Here is a 22,061-nt window from a genome sequence, read left to right on the forward strand (position 1 = left end):
CCAGATTTCTATAAATCCATTTTAGTAACAGCCAGTTTAATAAGGTTCACTTACCTTTTGTTTTGTTTTGTGTTTTTTTTTCTTTTTTTTTTTTAGTGTTTTATTGGTCGTTTTGGGACGGAAAATAATCCGAAAGTGAGACTCATGATCGATATCGCAATTCATCTGTGTGATACGCTAAATGAAGAAATGACATATCCTTATTTAGACCCAAACCCTGAAAACCTACCCTATGGAAGGTATCAAATATCAAAAGTAATCACAAGGTTCAATCAGAGCTAAGGTTGGCATTATCATCAGCCAATGAGAGCTCAAAGGGAAAATAAGTACACTGAAAATCGCGGGAAAACACATGTGGCCAGATGACGACTGACTTCATTTTGCGTCAGATTGGTTACGAGGGTGGCACAAGTGTTGTAAACCGATCACAGTGTGTAAAAAGTATTGCAAAACCAAAGCAATCCCAGATTGATTTCGACGATCAACTGAAATGTCTGTAGCTGAGTGTAAAAATTCCAATTTAGTGGTTATCATGAGTAAGTAAACATTAGCGGTAAAAACAGTGATATTTTAAACATCGAGAACTTAAATATTTATTCTACAACAAAAAGAAAAAAAAGGAAACATACAAAAACTAATGAAAACAAAAGACATACCAAGTCTCTGATATATCGACTAAAACCTCCTAAATTCAAAGTTTCGCGAACTGATTTGAGTTATCAAAAATTCGGGTGGAAAATGAAGATTCTGAAACATGATCCGGCGTCTTTACACGATGAGAACATCCTCGGAGACCCAGGGGCTGTGAGTCGATTTCAAGTTAAGGACAGAGGAGCCCCCAGCCTGGAGACACATTCTTACAAGACTAGTTCCAAACGGTCGAGGATGCAATGAGAATAGCTAGCTCTTTGCTTGAGCTTATCTCATAAGTGTGGACAGAGCTTGAACCTTTAGCTCCTACACTCGAATCCAAAGTTCTCCCTTCTGACAGCTGTACATTTCCACCTGGAATAAGGTTTACGAATTTATAGTTATATCAGAACGCTACCCTATAAGCCTTGAGCTTATAACTTCATTACTTTTCGTCATTGTTTGCCAAGTATTTCGTGCGAAAAAATTTTAACTTAACATAAATTATTGAATTGAAGATCTGTGTGTAAGAGCTTATTAATTTTATTGCTGTCTGTCTTTGCTACATGGCTCGAATGAAAATGTTACCATGTGGATCAACAACATCTTTCTTTTGGTTGGCCCTATTTCTTCCAAAAGGATCATGGATGGGCCAATTTCTGCCCGTGTAACCATCAAAATGATAATAGGTGCTCCTCCAGTACCCACTCAGATAGAGTATCGGCCCATGGTTGGTTTTTCCTGAAAACTTTGAAGGCGCCGGAGATGATTCACTAGGGTCAGCCACGTTTTTGATGATCGTACAGTTGATATTACCTTCCTGCCAATCAACCAAGCTGCCAAGTCCCGGATGACACACCAGCCAGTTGTTTATGTTGCTCTTGATGAGGACCTGTCTGCCGAGTTGTTTCCAGAGTGAGACGTTTATGGTGTTGAAGTCTGTTTCATTTAATGGAGGATTTGTAGAGACAGAAACATCCGCTTTGGCCTTAACCAGCCAATTCGGTCTTGGAGTGCTCGCATTTGAATCATCATTGAAATTATTGTAGTTAGTAAAGGAATAGCTCCATACTAGTGTCCAGCCCCCTCCATCAGTCTCCATGTCACAGTAAGCCTTGAAAGCATTGGCCTGGGATCCGCCATCAGGATCAATCCAATAAACACCCGAGGACGTAGTAGGAGATTGGTTATGGAGAGTCTGGCACGATGTTACTGCTGAATTCTGGTCAAAACCAGGGGGCGGAGAAGTATTTTTGTCTGCAATCATAAAATTTACACAGTAGAAACAACGACTTAATCGCCGAAATTGATCCTGTAACGAATATTAGAGTTGCTGATCTAAATTCAGTTATGAACATCAAAGAAAGAGCCAATGCTAAGTCACTGAGCGGTATAAAAGGATATAGAGGTGAACAACACGGTTATGTTTACTGACATGTACTTTGATAATGATAATGATAATGATAATGATAATAATAACCAAGATTCGCCGAAAATTTTGGACATGCAACTGCAGTGCATCAGTATTAAGATTGCGTAACACGATAATTCATGCTCCTTTTTGCTAAAGAATTCGAATGGGCTAAAATATTAAACCTACTCTCTCCTTTGGATTGATTTGCTTAAATTTATATCTTCCATAGTAATATAAGTGCCCAGTTGCCTTATCACTGCTGATAGACGCGTCAACTTTTTTACAGCGTCGGGGTGATACGCATTAGAATCATCACAAAAATAAGTTAGTTTTTATTAGTGATATAGTGAAAGCAGGAGTGAAGGAGTAAGCACATACTAAAGTCCAACCTCCCCATCATTCCCCTTGTCATAGAAAGCTTTAATTGCGTTAATACTAAAAGGTGTATGATATAAATACAGTTATAGATTTATAGATTATCTGCCTAAAGATGACAGAGTCAAACAAGACTGAAAGAAGGGGAGAAAAGTTCTACTTACGTTTTTCTTCCAAAGGTAACTGAATCACTGGGCAGCCGAAACATTTCTGAACCGAAAATCGACACCACTAGGGTTAATTGTAAATTTGCTGTTTCCGTGATCTTCGTCTAAAGGTCTATTTTTCTACTTGAGTAGAGCAAAACAGCTTTGACATTTTCTTCTTAAGAGTACGTTTCCAATTACTCCACAAATCCATTTTGACATCTCAATGAAAAACACAATTCCTGCAGGTTTATGATGCAATTATCATAACGTCTACATAAACAGAATAGAGAAACACCGGAAAGGCTGCAATATGCTCTTTGATCCGACAATGAACAAACCATTAAAACTGAAATGTGTGGCTAAAATGAGGACACAAAATAGAAATTGAGAATAAAAACTCAGCGGCTTTCTATTCTATTATATATCTGGCATGAAATGACTGCTTTTCTGAGTGCAAACAGCGAAAAAGAAAAGCGCAATGGCTGTCCTGAAACAAAGTCACCATCAGACCTCGTAAATAGCAATAGTAATAAATAATAGTAATCAAGTTTTAATGTCTTAACGTGGGGCATGGTTACCCATATTGCCCGAGCCAGAGGCTCATGTATGAAACGCAAGACAACAACCCACCCATCCCACCCCAGGAGAGGAGATCCATCACACATTAATCTCGTGCGTGGGAAATTAACGTCTCCTACCCCTAACCCTGCAGGAGACGGGACCTCCATTTATTCGTCTTTATCCGAGATGACTATAATATCTAAACCATTTCTTGATGTTCTAGAAAGGCAGCATATTCTTCTTAATTACTTTAAGACCTTGAGTGTTGGTTCGGGCGGGGCTCGAACCCTCGACCTCCCGCACATCAGTCCAGCGCTCTATCAATTGAACTAACCGGGAAGCATTCAACACATATATAATACAGTAGAACAGCCTTGTCGCAGAGGTAGATATTCTTGAATATTTAAGGATGAACATTTTAAAAATGATGCTTTCAAAAACGCGAAATTTAATTTGTTAGTCATTAACAGCCCTTTCAATCTGATATTTTACTTTTATTTGTTGTATTTATCACATAAATATTATAGTAATACACGTTTTAATGATTTTTTTTCAAACTCGAACAAAGATGTTTCTATGTATTTTTTAACCTTCGATTCCTTCAAGTCGCTTTATCTAGCTATGGTCAGACGAGTAAAGTTCACTTAGTCTATACCTTTGGTTTTCTGTAAGCTGTACCATAAGCTGCTTCAAGAATTCCGATACCGCCACTCGTCCCGTTTAATACAGCAAATAAAGAAATTACCCACCTTTTTTTTAAGACCTAAGAGGCTGAAACCCAAACCCTATTGAGCAGTACATATTCGAATACGTCAAATATGGATGAGGTATTAGTTGAGTGTACATACTTGAATACGTCAAATATGGATGAGGTATTAGTTGAGTGTGCAATACACCAAAAATAATCACAATGAGAAATCGTAACAGCCAACCAGAACAAAGGTTACATCATCCGATTGGCCAATAAGAACTTAAAGTGAAAAAAAGACTATGCGAAAGGCGCGGGAAAACGCTTGTGGCCAGATGAAGGTTGGTTTTGTATTGCGTCAAATTTTTTGAGAGGATGTCGAGAGTTTTGTACACCAACCACAGAGCGTGAATTAAAGGTAAACCTAAAACCTTTGAAATTAGTTCAAGATTGATTGACTGATTTCCACAAACGATTGAAAATTGCTCTAGCTAGCTGAGCGCAGCTATCAGTATCTAGTTTAGTGGTTCGCTTGAGTATTGTAAACATTAGCGGTACAAACAGTCATTTTTGAAACATAGAGAGCTTAACACTGTTCCAACAAAAAAAAAGGGAAACAAACAAATAAACATGGAAAAATAATGTCAAAAAGGAAAAGATGAAAGAAATCGCAGACATAGGGAATAAAACCTCATTAACTCAAAATCTCGCTTGGTGATTTGAATTATCAAAAATTCGATTGGAAAATAAGATTCTGAGAGATCATATAGTGTCTTAACATGATGAATGTAGCCAATGCTTTGTTTGTGTTCATCTTTTAAATGTGGATGCGGAACATGCTTGAACCTTCAGCTGTCGACGGGTATTTACACTAGTAAGTAGTGCTACATCTCATTTAAAAGAGGACGAAATAAGCCCCACGGAAAAAAAATCGTTTGTTCCCTTAAATGCATGTATTTTAAGATATTTGTTCCTTACCCTCTTCATTAAAGTGCGCGAACTAAAATTTTCTATTTGGACTCATTCACGATAATCGCGCCATAAAGAAAACATCTATTTCGATGTTGACACAACACGGATCGGATCACGGACAGTACCGCGAATGGATCACGGACAGTATCACGAATGGATCACGGACAGCATCACGAATGGATCACGGACAGCATCACGAATGGATCACGTACAGTATCATGAATGGATCATGGACTGGATCTTGGATCAAAGTGCGGATCGGATCGTGGAATAAAAAAAGGATAAAAAGAACATTATGAAATAAATAAGTTCAAAATAAGTTTCAACCTCTCGATCATAACTTTTTAGAGACATGTTTTGGCATGAGTCATGCCAACATCACTTTACTGTTGTTTGATTTATCATCTAAGGGTTTATGTCGAATTAATTTGATGGCCTGCTCCCAGTTGGCTTGTTAGCTCAATTGGTAGAGCGCTGCACTAGTATCGCAGAGGTCAGTGGTTCGAATCCCGTACAGGCCTGAAATTTTTTTCAGGTCTGATTTTCACTATTGCTCAAATAGTGCTTTACTGCGAAGGATCGTGCACATATACATCACTTTACTGTGTTGCATCCGTTGAAGTTACATGAAAATTTGAATTGATAACGTAACTTTAATGTAACGCGTAAAAACAAAGTCAAAGGATACCACGCCATAAACTGCTCATGAGTCATGTCAACACAAGACTTTAAAAAAACTATTCTCATAAGTTTGAATTTTTCTTTGATTCTATTATTTTCAAGTTAGTCTTACAGAAGCTCTGGCGTGTATTTTTCCTAGAATGTCGTACGGGGAAGCGTTAGAGCGCACCTGTTTGACTTCAGTCAGGGAACATCACGAAGACATTACAGTCTTTATTTAGATCAATCAGCGAGAATCAGAACAGTAAACTGCATTACTTAATTCCTGAAGCCCATCGCCCTTATTGTAATTTAAGCCGCCAAAGAACGTACAAAGTCACGGTACCAGCAGCCAAGACAAAGCGTTTTGCTAATTCTTTTTTCATGAAGGGTGCGGCTGTAACCAACCCAAGTTCAGATGTAATAGGACTTTGAATAGAACTTTAAGTCATCATATTTTATATTTGTATAGTAGTAGCTTGTAAACATTGTGCAATTCAGTATTTTACTCCGATGTGATTTTAATAAACCAGTCTATCAATCAGTCTATCTATCTGTCTATTTATCTATCTATCGAAGTATCAAACATGATGATGAGGACCTGTCTGCCGAGTTGTTTCCAGAGTGAGAAGTTCATGGCGTTATAGTCTGTCATTTTTAAAGGAGGAGTCGTGGAGATAGAAACATCCACTTCAATCATTAAAATGATTGTAGTTAGTAAAGGAATAGCTCCATGGTAGTTTCCAGCCTCCTCCATAGGTTTGCATGTCACAGTAAGCTTTAAAAGCGTTGGCCTCGGATCCACCATTAGGATCAATCCAATAAACACCCGAAAACATAGTGGGAGACTGCTTATGAAGAGTCTAGCTCGAAGTTACAGCTAAATGCTGGTCAGTACCAAGGGGTGGTGAAGTGTTTTGTTCTAAAATCGCAAAGTTGCACAATTAGAACAAAAAATTTATCAACGAAAGTGAGTCTAGCAACGAACGTAAGTCTAAACGTATTTGTGCACGATCCTCGCAGTAAAAAGCACTAGTTAAGCGATAGTGAAAATAGACCTAAAAACATTTAGGTCTGAATTAATTTGATGACCTGCTCCCGGTTAGCTTGTTAGCTCAATTAGGAGAGCGCTATACTAGTATCGCAGAGGTCGGTGGTTCGAATCCAGTAAAGGCCTAAATTTTTTCAGGTCTGATTTTCACTATTGCTCAAATAGTGCTCTTTACTGCGAGGATCGTGCACAAATACGTTTCTATAACCGCAGTTCAGATATATATGGATTTCATAAATTTGTTGTATTTGAAAGCAAGTCTAGTAATGAAAATTAGATCTGACGACCAAATTCGGCTAGGAACATCAAACAAAGAGCCAATACAATGTCACTGCGCAGTTTAAGAGGATATAAACCCGAACGCCCGGTTTACGTTTCCTGACATGCGCTCTAACTTGGATTATCTTTTTTTTTGATAATTCTCTTGAGTTGTCTCAGACAAAAAGGATTCAGACTCGAACATTTCTTCACTATTAACCTTGTCAAAAAATGATATTATCGGTGAACGATCACGGGGACATTCGAAACCATGATTATGAGTAACTGTTTACATGTCTCAGTTTTTTGTCTTGTTTTAACATCGATCGAAACTTAGGAAACGGTTGACAAATTTTCAGTGCAAAAGAAAACCTAAAAATGGCATCTATGGGTCAAGAAGGAAAATGGAGTAGGTAAAGAATATGAATGACACTAAAATGTGGTTGAAATGTTGAACTTGAAACTGAATATAAAAGAATCGAGTTTACTTGATCAAGACCTATCCATTAGGCATATAAAGTACATGTTATTTACATCAGTGCTCTGGTCACTGATGTTAATAATACTGAATTCTTAACTCTCACCTTGGGGTGAGCTGGTTACTTTTTTGGGAGGTCAATCTGAATTGGAGTTAAACAAGGCATTTCAGTTAGTACTCGTACATCAGTTTATGCGCATGTGTACGAAATTGTTGAAGGCTTACCGGTCAACCATGGTCTTATTCGTTGATGGCTTCGGCTTACAACCCAATGCTTCATATGCTTTTGAATTATGATCTTTACTTTTACGTCTTTACTTTTTTTGGGTCTTATCCCGATTCATTCACGTCACCCTATACAAATGCGCTCTCATGTTTCATTTTTTCTTTACTGCTAAAGCGCCGATTACTTTAAACGCCCGAGTCTCATATTACGTGCTTTTTATGGACTGAAGTCAAAGATGTGGAGTTTTCTTTTATCAAGAAATGATCGCGTTTAGTTGTCATAATCCCTGTCAAAAAACTCCCCGTAATACAGCAAGAAATAAGAATTAAACTTGTTTGTGATAATGCGTAAAATATTATGAGTTGTAACCAAAAACACGACATGTCGTCAATTCCAAATACCTTCGTTAAATAAGAAGAACCATCTAGCTGTAAAAGCTGCCCAGCTGCTGAATCGAACTTGTCTCCATCTCGCCGCGAAGAAGATAACAAAGTCCTGGGTTCTCCAGGAAGTTTGCACTTCTGCAAGAAGCTTACCTTGCACACAGAAGGGAACAGGAAAGCAAGTAATCAGTTATTGCAGACGAAAAGAGGCTCTCTTCGCTGTAGTTGAAAAGTGTGTTTTCTCTGATTTGAAAGAAGACGCCATTTTTGGCTCTTTCATTTGTCTTTGCCGCTAAGAACAAGACGGATGCAAATAGGTACTTGACTCTCAGTAACATCTGTCGAGAGAGTCTTGAGGCAAATTACGATTACTTAAAGCATGAAACGTACAAATTACCTGTCTATCGACAAAATAGTCAAAAAAGACAGAAAGGGAGAGAAATTTCAACACACCCTTTACGTTTACAGGCAAAAAACACCACGCAACACAGACGAATCTACACTGTAAGCATTAATTATAAATTTGCTCATTCTGTGATAGTCGTCTGAAAGCTCATTTGGGTATAGCATATATACCTTTGACATTTTGCTTTCTAAACAGTACAATTCAAGTTAATCCACACTTCTACTGTTGACATTTTGATGAAAAACACAAGTCCTGCAGGTTTCTAATGCAATTACCGTCAGATGTCTGCAAAAAGAAGGCTCTAGCCAAGCTGAGGTAGACCATTTATTCTCATCCATAGTTTTACCTAATATATATTACTGATGCTTTATCTGTGTATAGGGCCTCTGAGTCAGATCTCACTGTAGCCCAGTAGTTTTTAGACCGATGTTTTAAACGCAGATATACATCTAAGAAATTAGAGATACATGAATTACTTAAAGTGCAGGATCACAGAATTCATAGGAAGGTTTTTATTATCCCGAACCACCCTCTTAGAGCGAACTTCCTCGGGACCAAGACTACAAGATACAGCTTAAGGAATAAATCTTACATTATGCCGGCCATTAATACGGACCGTTTTAAGAATACATCTTTTCAACAGAATTATTTTTAAGCAGAATGTAGTTCCGTAAATAGTGTACATTTTCCAGTTGATGTTTTGCATTTATTTCCATTTATATATGAATCTTATTTAGAGGCATACTTATGTAAACAGCCCCCTATTACTGCTATATTTCAGTGTAACATATGATATGTAATTTTATCTTTTGAGCAATAAAGACACATTATTATTATTATTATAATTATTATTATTATTATTATCATGACTTCTAGGTAAACAGAATATGGAAACACTGGAAAGGTTGCATTATTTTCTTTTATGTAACATTGAGAAAACAAAAGTTTGAAATGCAAAGTTAAAAAAAGGAATAGAAATGGTAACAGACAAAACTATGACTGGACATGAAAACACAGCTATTTTACATGGAACACCAGCCAAAGAGGTCACTTTCTTGAGTCTAAATGAAAAAGTAACGGCTCCTTCTGTAGAGATAATTTATCAATTTTCATACCTTTTTTGTTGGATATGGTATTTATATTGAAAGGGGAAGTCAATCACCTCTGAATGTTATTTGACTGAGTGAAAATTTGTTAGAGTCTGTCTTTGCTACTCTAATCGAATAAAAATGTTTCCATGAGGATTCACAACATTTTTCTTTTGGTTCAGCTTATTACTTGCGAGATGATCATGAGTAGGCCAACGACTCCCAGTATAACCATCACAATAATAGTAAGCGCTTGTAATACGTCCTGTCATAGAGAATAGCGGCCCATAGCGTTTCGGTGCAAACATGGATGGGACCATGAATCAGTCATTTGGAACAATCACGTAATCGATGATCGTACAGTTGATGTCACCTTCCTGCCAATCAACCAAGCTACCACTTCCCGGATGACACACCAGCCAGTTATTGATGTTGCTCTTGATGAGGACCTGTCTGCCGAGATGTTTCCAGAGTGAGAAGTTCATGGCGTTGTAGTCTGTTTCATTTAACGGAGGAGTTGTAGAAATCGGAACATCCACTTCAGGTTGAACCGACCAATTTGGTCTTGGAGTGATCGCATTTGAAACATCATTGAAATGACTGTAGTTAGTAAAGGAATAGCTTCATACTAGTGTCCAGCCTCCTCCATCCGTCTCCATTTCACAGTAAGCCTTGAAAGCGTTGGCCTGGGATCCATCATCGGGATCGATTCAATAAACACCCAAGGACGTAGTGGGAAATTGGTCATGGAGAGTCTGACAGGAGGTTACCGCTGAATTCTGGTTAGAACCAGGGGGCAGAGAAGCATTTTTTTCTGTAATGATAAACATGATTAACTTTTGAAGGTGTAGTCTGATCGTCCGGGTGAGTATAGTCCTGAGAAGGACTGTTGTCGGTGGTAGTGACTGACGTTTCGACAACCTGTGCGGAAGTTATCATCAGAGTCAAGTGAATGATTGTTGTCAGTAGAATGTTCTTATTCCAGTTCGTGTGAAATGATCCGTTGGTTTTGCCGTGATGTTATTGGCCGTAAGACTCAAGTGACGTAAGTCGGTCGTGATTGGTCTGTTTCGATCTGTCGGTAAAGTTAGGTCGTTCTTTTTCGGTCGTTTGCGATGTTTATGTCCTGAATGAGTCGTTTGTATGGAGCGGGTAGTTGTTGACATCTGTTTAGGGGAGTCTGTTCTAAGTTAGTAAACCAGCTTTCCAGAGTCAGTCGTTGAAAATAGTCAGTGCTGTAGGTCAGGCATTGCGCAGAGTCCCAATCAATGTTGTGGTTGGTAAGTCGATGCTGTTCAGCAATGTGATTGCTGACACCACCTTTCCTCGTCGCCCGTCTGTGTTCAGTCAGTCTTGTTGTGAGGTTTCTGCCAGTCTCACCGATGTAGGAGGCTTGGCAGTCGGAACAATTGATCTTATAAATCGTTCCCTGTCTGTCCCTCGATTCGTCTTTGTCTTTAACGTTGGTTAGTAACTGACGTAGTGTGGTGATGGGTTTGTGGGCGACGCGGATATTGAAGGGTAGTAAGATGCGCGAGATGTTTTCAGACATGCCTTTTATGTACGGTATGGTTGCTGTAGTCGTAGGGGTTGCGGTGTCGTTTGTTTGGGTAGTGCTAGTGGGTCGGTGAGGGTTTCGTCGGATGAAGTCGTTGTTGTAGTTGTTCTTCGTAAAAACACGGTGAAGGTATTTGTTCTCGTCGGATAAGCTGTCTGTCGAGTCGCATACTAGTTGTGCGCGTCGTGTTAGAGTTCTGATAGTTGTGGCTTTGTGTGATGTAGGGTTGTAGGATGACTCGTCTAGTAATCTGTCGGTGTGTGTCGGTTTCCTGTAAACTGTCGTCCGTAATGAGTTGTCGTTGTGGCTTACCAGGCAGTCTAGAAAAGGAAGTTTGCCATTTTCTTTTGTAGTGCGTGAGATTGTCTCCAAAGCCTCAAAACGTCTTTACATCTTAAGAGTGCTCAAGCGGTCCGGAATTCCACCCGAAGACCTTATTAACATATTTTATGCCTTGGTACGATCGGTCCTCGAATACGCCTGCGTCACTTGGTCTACTAGCCTACCAATTTACCTCAAGGACATGATCGAAAGAGTTCAGAAAAGAGCTCTGCGTATATTATTTCCGGCGCTGAGCTACAAAGACGCCATTGTGGCTGCAAACTCCACTCGCCTAAATGTGAGAAGAGACGAACTCTGCAAGAAAGTTTGGGGCGGTATCTGTGTGCCTGGGTCACGGCTGTACCACCTTATTCCACCAAAGCGCGCCGATTGCCACGTTTATGAGTTGCGCAACAAAAACCATGTATCACTCTTTAAATGCCGGACCGAAAGATTTAAAAAATCTTTCTTTCCAACAATGGCGTCTAACGCCCAGTTCTTGTAGTCAAGCAAACCTAAGCGTTTTTCATTGGTATGTAACTGCCGATTCTTGTAATTCCCAGTCCCTTTAGACTCTTAATTTTAAAGTCAAATGTAAGATTTTCGTATTTTTTAAATATTTGAAGCATATTTGTAAATTCACATGTATTTCACCACTTGGGTGCCATTTTTGAATACTTTTAATAAACCTTCTATAACAACGACTTCATCCGACGAAACACTCACCGACCCACTAGCACTACCGAAACAAACGACACCGCAACCCCTACAACTACAGCAACCATACCGTACATAAAAGGCATGTCTGAAAACATCTCGCGCATCTTACTACCCTTCAATATCCGCGTCGCCCACAAACCCATCACCACACTACGTCAGTTACTAACCAACGTTAAAGACAAAGACGAACCGAGGGACAGACAGGGAACGATTTATAAGATCAATTGTTCCGACTGCCAAGCCTCCTACATCGGTGAGACTGGCAGAAACCTCACAACAAGACTGACTGAACACAGACGGGCGACGAGGAAAGGTGGTGTCAGCAATCACATTGCTGAACAGCATCGACTTACCAACCACAACATTGATTGGGACTCTGCGCAAAGCCTGACCTACAGCACTGACTATTTTCAACGACTGACTCTGGAAAGCTGGTTTACTAACTTAGAACAGACTCCCCTAAACAGATGTCAACAACTACCCGCTCCATACAAAAGACTCATTCACGACATAAACATCACAAACGACCGAAAAAGAACGACCTAACTTTACCGACAGATCGAAACAGACCAATCACGACCGACTTACGTCACTTGAGTCTTACGGCCAATAACATCACGGCAAAACCAACGGATCATTTCACACGAACTGGAATAAGAACATTCTACTGACAACAATCATTCACTTGACTCTGATGATGACTTCCGCACAGGTTGTCGAAACGTCAGTCACTACCACCGACAACAGTCCTTCTCAGGACTACACTCACCCGGACGATCAGACTACACCTTCACATGTTACCCCCGGGTTCAAACCATTTACTGCATGATTAAATTGACCAACAACGGTATCACTAATTATGGAGGAGGTTTAAAAAATGGTAAACACCAAAAGCGGTGGAAATCATGAACGTGGAAAATAATAGAGCTTGAAAAGGTTTAAGTATATCACGTTAGATAAGGGAATATTTCAACTGATATTCTCTTCCAGTGGATTAAAACATATCCGATTAAGTATAGCAATTTACATAAGTGCTCTAGTTACCAGTAGAATCAATAATTTGCAGCTCTCACCTGGGTGAGGACCGGTTATTTCTTGAAGGTCGACCTGTACTAGAGTTTAGTAATACATCTTGGTTAATACCCGTACCTCATGCCATGCCTATGCATGTCTGCAGAACTATTAACTTTAAACTCCTAGACCTGAAAAAGAGTTTATTAGTGAGAATGAAAAACAAACATATTTAAAAAAACGGATACGATAGAACAGATCGACAACCATCTTTTTATTGTACGTGTTTCCGGCTTTATGGCATTTCCGACATATGCCAAGGTTTAAAGAAAAGGGTTATGAAACCTAAATTGAAACACAACCAGGTGAAAGAAGGAATGAATTGAAAAACAAAAAGAGCATAACACTGCTTAATATATCTCGCTCTCAAAGTTTCTTCCATTTCTTTTTGATCGCGCTGAATAAAGAAAGAAATTCCCGGAATACCCTTTCTCCATAGAAAGAGCCATCTCGTTTTATAAATCTATTGACCTTCCTTTCGGCTCATTGTCCTTCGCCAAGAAAACAACAGGTGCCTTCATTCGCCAAGAAATTTGCACCTTTACAAGCAACTTCTCTTCCACACAATCGAGCACAGGTCAATATAGTAAGTAAGTAAGTAAGGACTTTATTTATAGAGGGGGACACGTAACAGCTGAAAAGCTGACAAACCTGTGGCCCTCTAACTAGATTATACAGCATTACAAAAAACTGATAAATAAATAAATATATAAATAATTACAAAATTCTATGATAGAAATAGCAGGATATATTAAAAATATTCAGAAAGATAAAATTAATTTATAAAAAATTAAAATTAGATAATGTGCTATTACTTAATATTGTTTCAAAGTTGTCCAGGTTTTTATACGAGCTTATAAAATGCTTTTTCACAGCTGTTTTGAATAATTTCATACTAGGTTTATTTTTGATATCATGGGGAAGGCTGTTCCATAACTTAACTGCGTCAACACTGAATGCCTTGCCACCATCGTTATTTCTTAGGTATTTGGGACACACTAAATTTAAATTGCCATGTCTAGTAGACCTATTGTGTACAGAACTGTTCACAATATAGAGTCGGCCTTTTTACTTTGAAGAGCATTTTCATCAACAAGAAAAGTGTTTTCCTCTATGCGAAAGCAAGTGCCCTGTTCATCTTCTGCGGATGTCCTCGCCGGTGTCAACGAGAAAGCGCATATGAGAGCAAATACCTTCCATGGTGGGAAGATCTGCAAAAAAGGAAATAAAACAAGACACGATACCTTACGTAGAAAAAGTTAAAGAGCGTTGTTGGAGTATTGTTGTATTGAAACACTTTTGATGAGAAATCACTCACGAATTTGAGAGCCATCAGTTCCACGATAAAAGCAACATTGGAAGCAGAATGATACTTTTAATGATTTTATCGAGTTTTTTTTGTCAAACAAAAACATACGTAATGCTTTCGAGAGAAGCATTGCCAAGCAGATCAATTTTATGCTCTGCACTGTTTAATTTCTTAATACGGTATTTGTCCATTATTCAGGGATAAAGTATCGGTGTGTGATGTATTTGAAAAAAAAAATGTTCAGGGGTTCATAATGTATGAAGCAAAACCTTGCAAAATTGTTAAATAGTTCAACTTTAATATGCATTTTTTATGGCATGAGTCGGAAAAAACAATCATAAATCGCAAAAAAAAATTTAAAAAAAGAAAAGAACTGGAATTGTATTACTACGTGTCAAGATGAAATTGGCCACGTTCAGACACAAATACCGAAAAACTCAAAGTGCTTTTAGAGAGATCTTGAAATGTATCAATTAGGATTCACAAAGTAATGCAACATGAGTGGTTGCAAACATTGTGCTTTTAACCTGAAATCATAAGTTTGGTAAATTTTTGTTAGTATTTCCGACGTAAGGCCAGAAAAGGCAAACTGTTTTGCAAAATAAAGTAGGGGAGAAATTCAAGTGTCTTAGAACTGTATGTATCCTTTTGAACCACGCCGTATATCACATTGAAACTCGTGTATTGAGTTAATTTGTTAGTTCTACAAAGTACAGCCTGTTTCCCAGACATCTACTCTTCCGCTCTCAATGCAAATATAGAACAAACTGTGTTATCACAGGTAGACACCGCTATGGGTTTGACGTCACACGGCATCAATTACTGAATGGATGCTAAAATTGATCCAGGTTTTGTTCAGTCCATTAATTATATTTACAATCAGTTCAATGAGGTTCACTTATTTTTTGTTTTATATGTTTTCTTGAGTGATTCATTGGTCGTTTTTGGATGAAAAAATAAGCCGGTTAAATACTCATGATGCCGCAATTCATCTGTTTAAAACGCCAAACAAAGAAATGACATACCCTTTTAGAGACCCAAGCCCTAAAAACCAAACCGTATTGAGCAGTACTCCACTAAGTCAAATATGGAAGGATTCGAATATCAAAAGTAATCACAAAGAGAAATCACAACGGCCAATAAGAACTAAGGTTAGCATCATAATTACCCAATGATAACTCAAAAAGAATAGGCACACCGTGAAAAGCGCGGGAAAATGCATATAGCCAGATGACGATTCGTGTCATTTGGCATCAAATTGGTTGCGAGGATGGCGGGAGTTTTGTAAACCAATCACAAAGGGTAAAAAATAATGCAAAACAAAAACAATCCCAGATTGCCTTCGATTATCAACTTAAAATGTCTCTGGCTGAATGTAAACATCCAGTTCAGTGGTTTTCATGATTATTGCATGGCGGATACAAACAATAATAATTTCAAACATTGAGAGCTTAACAATAAAAAAATAGACAAATGTGCAAAAAAAAAAATTAAAAGAGATACACGGAGTCTCTGACATAATGAATAATACCTCATTAAGTCAAAGTTTCGCTAAGTGATGTGAATTATTTAAAATTCGACTGAAAAATAAAAATTCTGAAAGATAATCTGGCTTTTTTACACGATAAGAGTAGCTAGCTCTTTGTTTGTGTTCATATCATGAGTGTCGATGGATGGATGGAGCTTGAAACTCCAGCGTTCACAATCTAATCCAGAATTCTCCCTTCTGGCAGCGACATTTTTCCAGCATGAATGAGGTGTAGGAATTTATTCTTTTACCCGAACAATATTTTAAGAGCCTCTAGCTAATAAGTTTATAAATGTTCGTCATTGCATTGCTTACTACAGCACAGGCTAAAACCATTTTGAAACGCCAAAAAAGAATCTGGAATGAACTAACAAGTACAAAATTAGCCAATCAGCTAAATTTTAACTAGTTCAGTATGCTTCTCATACTCAAGAAGTAAAAACTGTCCAATCATCAATCCGTAATGTGACAGCTCATCAAAAGCAAACTTATTCAGTATACAGTTATACTGAATTTGTTTGAATTTATACTTATGAAGTTTGCAGACAGCCAATCATTATCAGGGCCCGTTTAGACGGTTTCAAGATTTGCGTCAACATGTATTCAACAATTTGTTGAACCTAATTTTCGGTGCGTTTGTCCAAAATTGTTAAAAACGTAAAAAATGTTGATTTAAAGGTGTTGAAAGCGTGTTCAATAAGTTTAAATCTGTTTAAACTTTCATTCAACATCGATTCAACTTTTCCTTTGTAAGGCCTTTGTAAGGCCTTTGGAAGACGTTTGTAAGGCCTTTAAATTGGTCGCCGCAGAATTTTGTCTGTGCCTTCAACATTTGCCTAACATCCATTCAACTTTTGTCGAACGATTGTTGATAAAATGTTGCAACCGTCTAAACGAGCCCTTAAGGACTCCGGCTTTAGCAGTCGGCGACGCGGCGGAAGATGTCTATTAAAAAACTATTATATTTATTTGGTTAGAATTTCCCGAATGGCTGGATGTGTTTATGGTTCTCTGCGACGCTTCACTTCAACTTTAGCACAACGTATGCGAGCTGCCTTGGATTCCATATGGAAACTTAGATAATTTGCTGCTGGGCTCTTTGTCCACAGACCAAGCAAATCAAAAGTTGATTGTTTTGTAGAGGACGGCTGAGAAAAGTACAAACTTTTCAAAGGTACGCGCTGAGCTATGTTCTGCCCATTAGATCTTGTTTTCCCACGTCCTCGTCACCCTTAGCCAATGAGAACTCAAAGTGAAAATAGGTACACTGTGAAACGCGCGGGAAAACGCTATTGGTTTTATTCAAATCGGTTGCGATGATGGCGCGAGTTTTGTAAACAACTCACAGAGCGTAAAAAGTAATGCAAAACCAAAGTAATCCCAGGTTGCTTTCGATTATTAACGTAAAACGTCTCTGAGTTAAAAAAATCTAGTTCATTAGTTCTCACGAGTATCGTAAACATTAGCGGTAAAAAGAGTAATATAGTAAAATATTGAGAGCTGAAACGTTGTTCTAGAACATTATTGAAAACAAACAAACGTACAAAAACAAGTAAAATGGATATACGAAGGCTCTGAAATATTGACAAAAACCTCATCAAGTCAAAATTTCGCGAAGTGATTTGAATTATCTACAATTCGAGTGCAGAGAAGATAAAAAATTCTGAAAGTTGATCTAGCGTCTTAACACGATGAGAGCAGCAAGCCCTCTCTTTGCTTATGCTCATCTTATTTGCGTTGACTTGACTTAAACCTGCTGCCCCCACAATCAGCTGATCCAAAGTTCTTCCTTCTGGAAGCGACACCTTTTCACCGAAAATAATAGAGTTTAGAGTTTAGAGTTTAGATTTCTACCAAAATAGGACCCTATCAGTCTCTAGCTTATAAGTTTTCGTCATTGGTTTCCACGTAGTTTTGGGCGAAGAAGTTAATCACTTCTTGAAGATATGTGCGAGAAAAATGTATGAGCTGGTTAGTTTGTTGCTGTTTGTCTTAGCTACTTGGCACGAATGAAAATGTTACCATGTGGATCGACAACATTCTTCTTTTGGTTGACCATATTTCTTCCAAGAGGATCATGGGTAGGCCAATCTTGGCCCGTGTGACCATCAAAATAATAATAGATGCTCCACAGACCACCCAGGGCGAACATCGGTCCATGGTTAAGGAAATACAATTTGGAAGGGGCTGGAGATGATTTACTAGGTTCAGCCACGTATTTGATGATTGTGCAGTTGATGTCACCTTCCTGCCAATCAACCAAGCTGCCATTTTCTGAATGACACACCAACCAGTTGTTTATGTTGCTTTTGATGAGGACTTGTCTACCGAGTTGTTTCCAGAGTGAGAAGTTCACGGCGTTGTAGTCTGTTTCATTTAATGGAGGTATTGTAGAGACAGGAACATCCGCTTTGGCCTTAACCAGCCAATTTGGTCTTGGAGTGATCGCATTTGAAACATAATCGAAGTGACCGTAGTTAGTAAAGGAATAGCTCCATACTAGTGTCCAGCCTCCTCCATCAGTCTCCATGTCACAGTAAGCCTCGAAAGCGTTGACCTGAGATCCACCATCAGGATCGATCCAATAAACACCCGAGGATGTAGTGGGAGATTGGTCGTAGAGAGTCTGGCACGAGGTTACCGCTGAATTCTGGTCAGAACCGGGAGGCGGAGGAGCGTTTTTTTCTGTAATAATAAACATGAATAACTTGACCAACAACTCGTTATGAGGAATTATGGAGGGGTGTTAGAAAATGGTTAACACCAAAAGCGTTGGAAATCAGAACCTGGAGAATATAAGAGACGCCGCCAGAATATTTCGAGAATCGAAAACCAAAAACTAGCAAAAACTAACGATAAAAACCGACGTTTCGGTGTCATCATGACGCCATTGTCAAGGAGAAATAAAAAATAAAGTTTGTGGCAAGGTGTAACACTAAATTAGCATAAATATGACGAGCTAATTAAAAAAATACTTTTGCGCGAATTGAATCGCTTTGCACGTTCAGAGTGGGTTTTAAGTCTCTGATGAAAAGCATTTCGTTCACCAAACAATCGAACTTGTTACTACACTTTTTCAGAATGCTAAAACGTTTCAGTAGGTCTTTCGGGACTTCGCTGTGCCGTTCGTGGTAGTGTTTATATATTGAAGATGCCTTTCGTTTATGTCCATCCAATGATGACACCGAAACGTCGGTTTTTATCGCTAGTTTTTGCTAGTCTTTGCATTTCTAAATCTTTATTGATAAGAATCGAAAACCAGTGACGAAAATTCGAATTTTTTTTTTATTCTACCAAAACATCCCTTTCTGTGAACTAGTTTCGAAAAAAAATATTTTAAAATTCCAATCGATCAATCAACTTATTTAACGCGGTCAGAACGCTTAGCTAAAAGCTAGTTTACAGGTATGCCACGCAATAAAAAGAGAAAAGGAAATTATAAAGCCTTATGAAAGTATATAAATTTAAATAAATTAAGATTAAGAACTAGCTAATATTAAAATATGCGAATTTAACAATGTAGTCACCGAGTTGAACATATGAATTTAATCATTAAAAACAGGAAATATAATTAAGGATAGATCCTCACCGCGCTAGCGTCCCGTGAGATCTAATGTTTTTAAGTAATTTTAAAAAGTAGTAAATGCTTGTATCTTTCGATACTCGTCCGGTAAAGCGTTCCATAGTTTCGATGCAGTATATCTCCTTGATCTTAACCCGAAAATTGTTGATGTTACTTTTGGGAGGTCCAGTATTGTGGTGCCCCTAAGGTTAAAAGTGGAGCACCTAACTGTTATAAGATCACGTAAGCTTTTTGGTCCTGCATCACTGGTTAATATCTTAAAGAGAGTGGACAATATTTGCGCTAATCGCTGTTCACGAAGACTTGAGAGACCGATACGCTTACAAAGTTATTCATAAGGTGAGGACTTATCTCTAAAAACAAAACGGAGCGCACGTTTGTTCATCAACTCTAACTTGTCAGCTGACTTCTTATTACAGAAGTGCCACGTTTCGGAGCAGTAATTAAAGTGTGGTAAAATGAAGGCTTTGTAAAGATCCCTTGTAGTCTCAAAAGACAACATTTGCTGCATCCTTTTTAACACAGCCACCTGTTGACTGACTTTTCTACATAGTTTAGCAATGTACTTTTCAAAATTTAATTCATCATCGATTGTCACGCCAAGAAGTTCCATTGTGTTGGATATGGGAAGTTGTGACTCCTCACACTTAAACACTGGTTCATCAGTTCCTTTGTGTCTTCCCAACACCATTGCCCGGTATTTGAACTGTTCCTCTTCATACCATTACGCGCCAACCATATATCAGCATTACTAAGATCATTGTTGATTGTTTCTTCAATTTTGGAGAGTTGATTGTCGGCGTAAAAGAATTGAGCATCATCAGCGTAAGTGGACAGAGTGCACTTCTCGATGGCATATGAAAGATCGTTCATGAAGATGTTGAATAGTAAAGGGCTGAGGATGGATCCCAGTGGTACACCATTGCATATAGGTTGCCAATTGGAAAGCGTATCCTTTAGTCTCACTCTTTGGAATCGATTTGATAAATAATCTTTTATCAGGGTGGTTGTTGCTTCATCTGCTCCATATTCTTTTAATTTTAAAGCAATCAGTTCATGAGGTAAGGTGTCAAAGGCCTTGGACAAGTCCATAGAGATCAGACCGATCAATTTGTTGTTATCAATTTCTTTTTTCCATTGTTCGGTTAGACTAAGAAGTGCTGAGTCGCAGCCGTGATATTTGCTATAAGCAAACACATATTTGTGATAAATTTCTTCAAAATACGGGCTTATTCGGCAATGAACAATTTTTTCGAGAACCTTCGATAAAGCTGGCAGAATCGTTATCGGCCGATAGTTAGTTTTTAATAGGCTGCAGTCTTTTTTGAGAATTCGAGTGACCTCGCCAAGTTTCCACTGTTGTGGTATCTTGGTTGAAGTTAAAACATGATTAATCAGTGTACCAAGAGGGAAGCATAAGAAATCCATATATTCTTTAACTGCTAGTGGAGGGATCCCATCACATCCAGAAGCCTTGTTTGGAGCAAGTTTCCTCATTACTTCGTAAACTTCTGTTGGATTAGTGTTGCTTAGCTACACATTCGGCCTGCCTATTAAGTTATTTGATATGTGCGATAAATCTACTGGATAGCCGTTTTGATTTTCTTCTTTGGTACTTTGAGTACAGCTTGTGAAGAAATTATTTAATGTCTCGGTTACCTCTTGAGGATTCCTGGTGATTTTGTCACCCTCCTTTAATGTTATTCCGTTATTGTCTACATTCTTTCAGGAATTAACATAAGGCTTGATGGCACCCCAAAACTTCTTTTGATCTGCATATTTTTCCGAACACAGCTTCTCAAAATGTCTGCGTATAGATTGTTTTCTCATGCTAACTACTTTGTTGCTCACTAGACGGTAGCTCTCCCAATCACACTGATTACGTGATCTATTAAAGTTTTTCTTAAGCCGATTTCGTTCCACCATTACTCTCCGAATTTAAGGAGTGATAAACTTCGATTCTGCTGAAGATCGTCGTTTGAAAGATCGCATTGGTGCGTGGTCATCTAACACCTGGTTGTATAACGTCTCCCAGCACCAGTAAACACCGTCTATATGATCAAAAACGTATGCAGCATGAAAAGAAACTCGACTGAGATCTTTCTGAAAATCATCTCGGTTAAAGCTAGGTCTTGAATATACGTTTCTTGACGACTTCTGCATTAGCATGTAACATTTTAGTTTTAAAAGCCATGTAAACCAGCAGATGATCACTGATTCCTCTTTCGATAGCGCCAGACGATTTCATAAACATGGGCATATTTGAAAGAATGACGTCCAGGCAAGAAGCTCTAGTTGTTGAAATTCTTTTCGGGTCTTTAATTAATGTGTCGAGGTCATAGATATCGCATATATCCAAAAGGCATTTGCCCTGGTTATCATTCATAAACGGATGAATTATGTCACAATTTAGATCGCCAAGACAAATCACGTTTACGCAGAGAGATATCGCTTGATCTAGGACTGTAGTCAATTCAGTTCTGAAGGTAGCATTGTTAACAGAAGGAGGCTTGTAGGCACTGACTCAAGCGAAGCGTCTTTGTCTGATGTGTAGGTCGAATAAGAGTTATTCCACTGATGTTGTAATGCTTTTCTTACATGTTGCGGCGATGTTATCGCGAATAAAGAGGGC

At 38.5% G+C, this 22,061-nt stretch overlaps 3 protein-coding genes and 1 pseudogene across 3 annotated transcripts in view; all 4 read right to left on the bottom strand.

Moving 5' to 3' along the window:
- The window catches only part of LOC148731505 (uncharacterized), an 8,834-nt gene extending 7,979 nt beyond the window's left edge, over positions 1 to 855 (bottom strand). The window contains exon 1 of the mRNA XM_088761918.1: positions 773 to 855. Within this exon, the coding sequence (XP_088618044.1) occupies positions 773 to 855 (83 nt within the window). The remainder of the gene's footprint in view (positions 1 to 772) is intronic.
- Positions 856 to 1,192: 337 nt separating this feature from the next.
- On the bottom strand, positions 1,193 to 1,803 carry LOC111343550 (uncharacterized). Its single transcript, XM_022950735.2, has one exon. The coding sequence runs from the start codon at positions 1,730 to 1,732 to the stop codon at positions 1,193 to 1,195; it is 540 nt and encodes a 179-aa protein (XP_022806470.2). The 5' UTR covers positions 1,733 to 1,803.
- A 7,658-nt stretch (positions 1,804 to 9,461) lies between these two features.
- LOC148731506 (uncharacterized) lies at positions 9,462 to 15,134 on the bottom strand (annotated as a pseudogene).
- Positions 15,135 to 15,939: 805 nt separating this feature from the next.
- The window catches only part of LOC111343556 (uncharacterized), a 29,061-nt gene continuing 22,939 nt past the window's right edge, over positions 15,940 to 22,061 (bottom strand). Inside the window, exon 4 of the mRNA XM_022950739.2 lies at positions 15,940 to 18,531. Coding sequence (XP_022806474.2) covers positions 17,843 to 18,531 — 689 coding nt within the window. The 3' untranslated portion in view covers positions 15,940 to 17,842. The remainder of the gene's footprint in view (positions 18,532 to 22,061) is intronic.

The sequence above is a fragment of the Stylophora pistillata genome, chromosome 5 (assembly GCF_964205215.1).
Source record: "Stylophora pistillata chromosome 5, jaStyPist1.2, whole genome shotgun sequence".
NCBI classification, from domain to species: Eukaryota; Metazoa; Cnidaria; class Anthozoa; order Scleractinia; family Pocilloporidae; genus Stylophora; species Stylophora pistillata.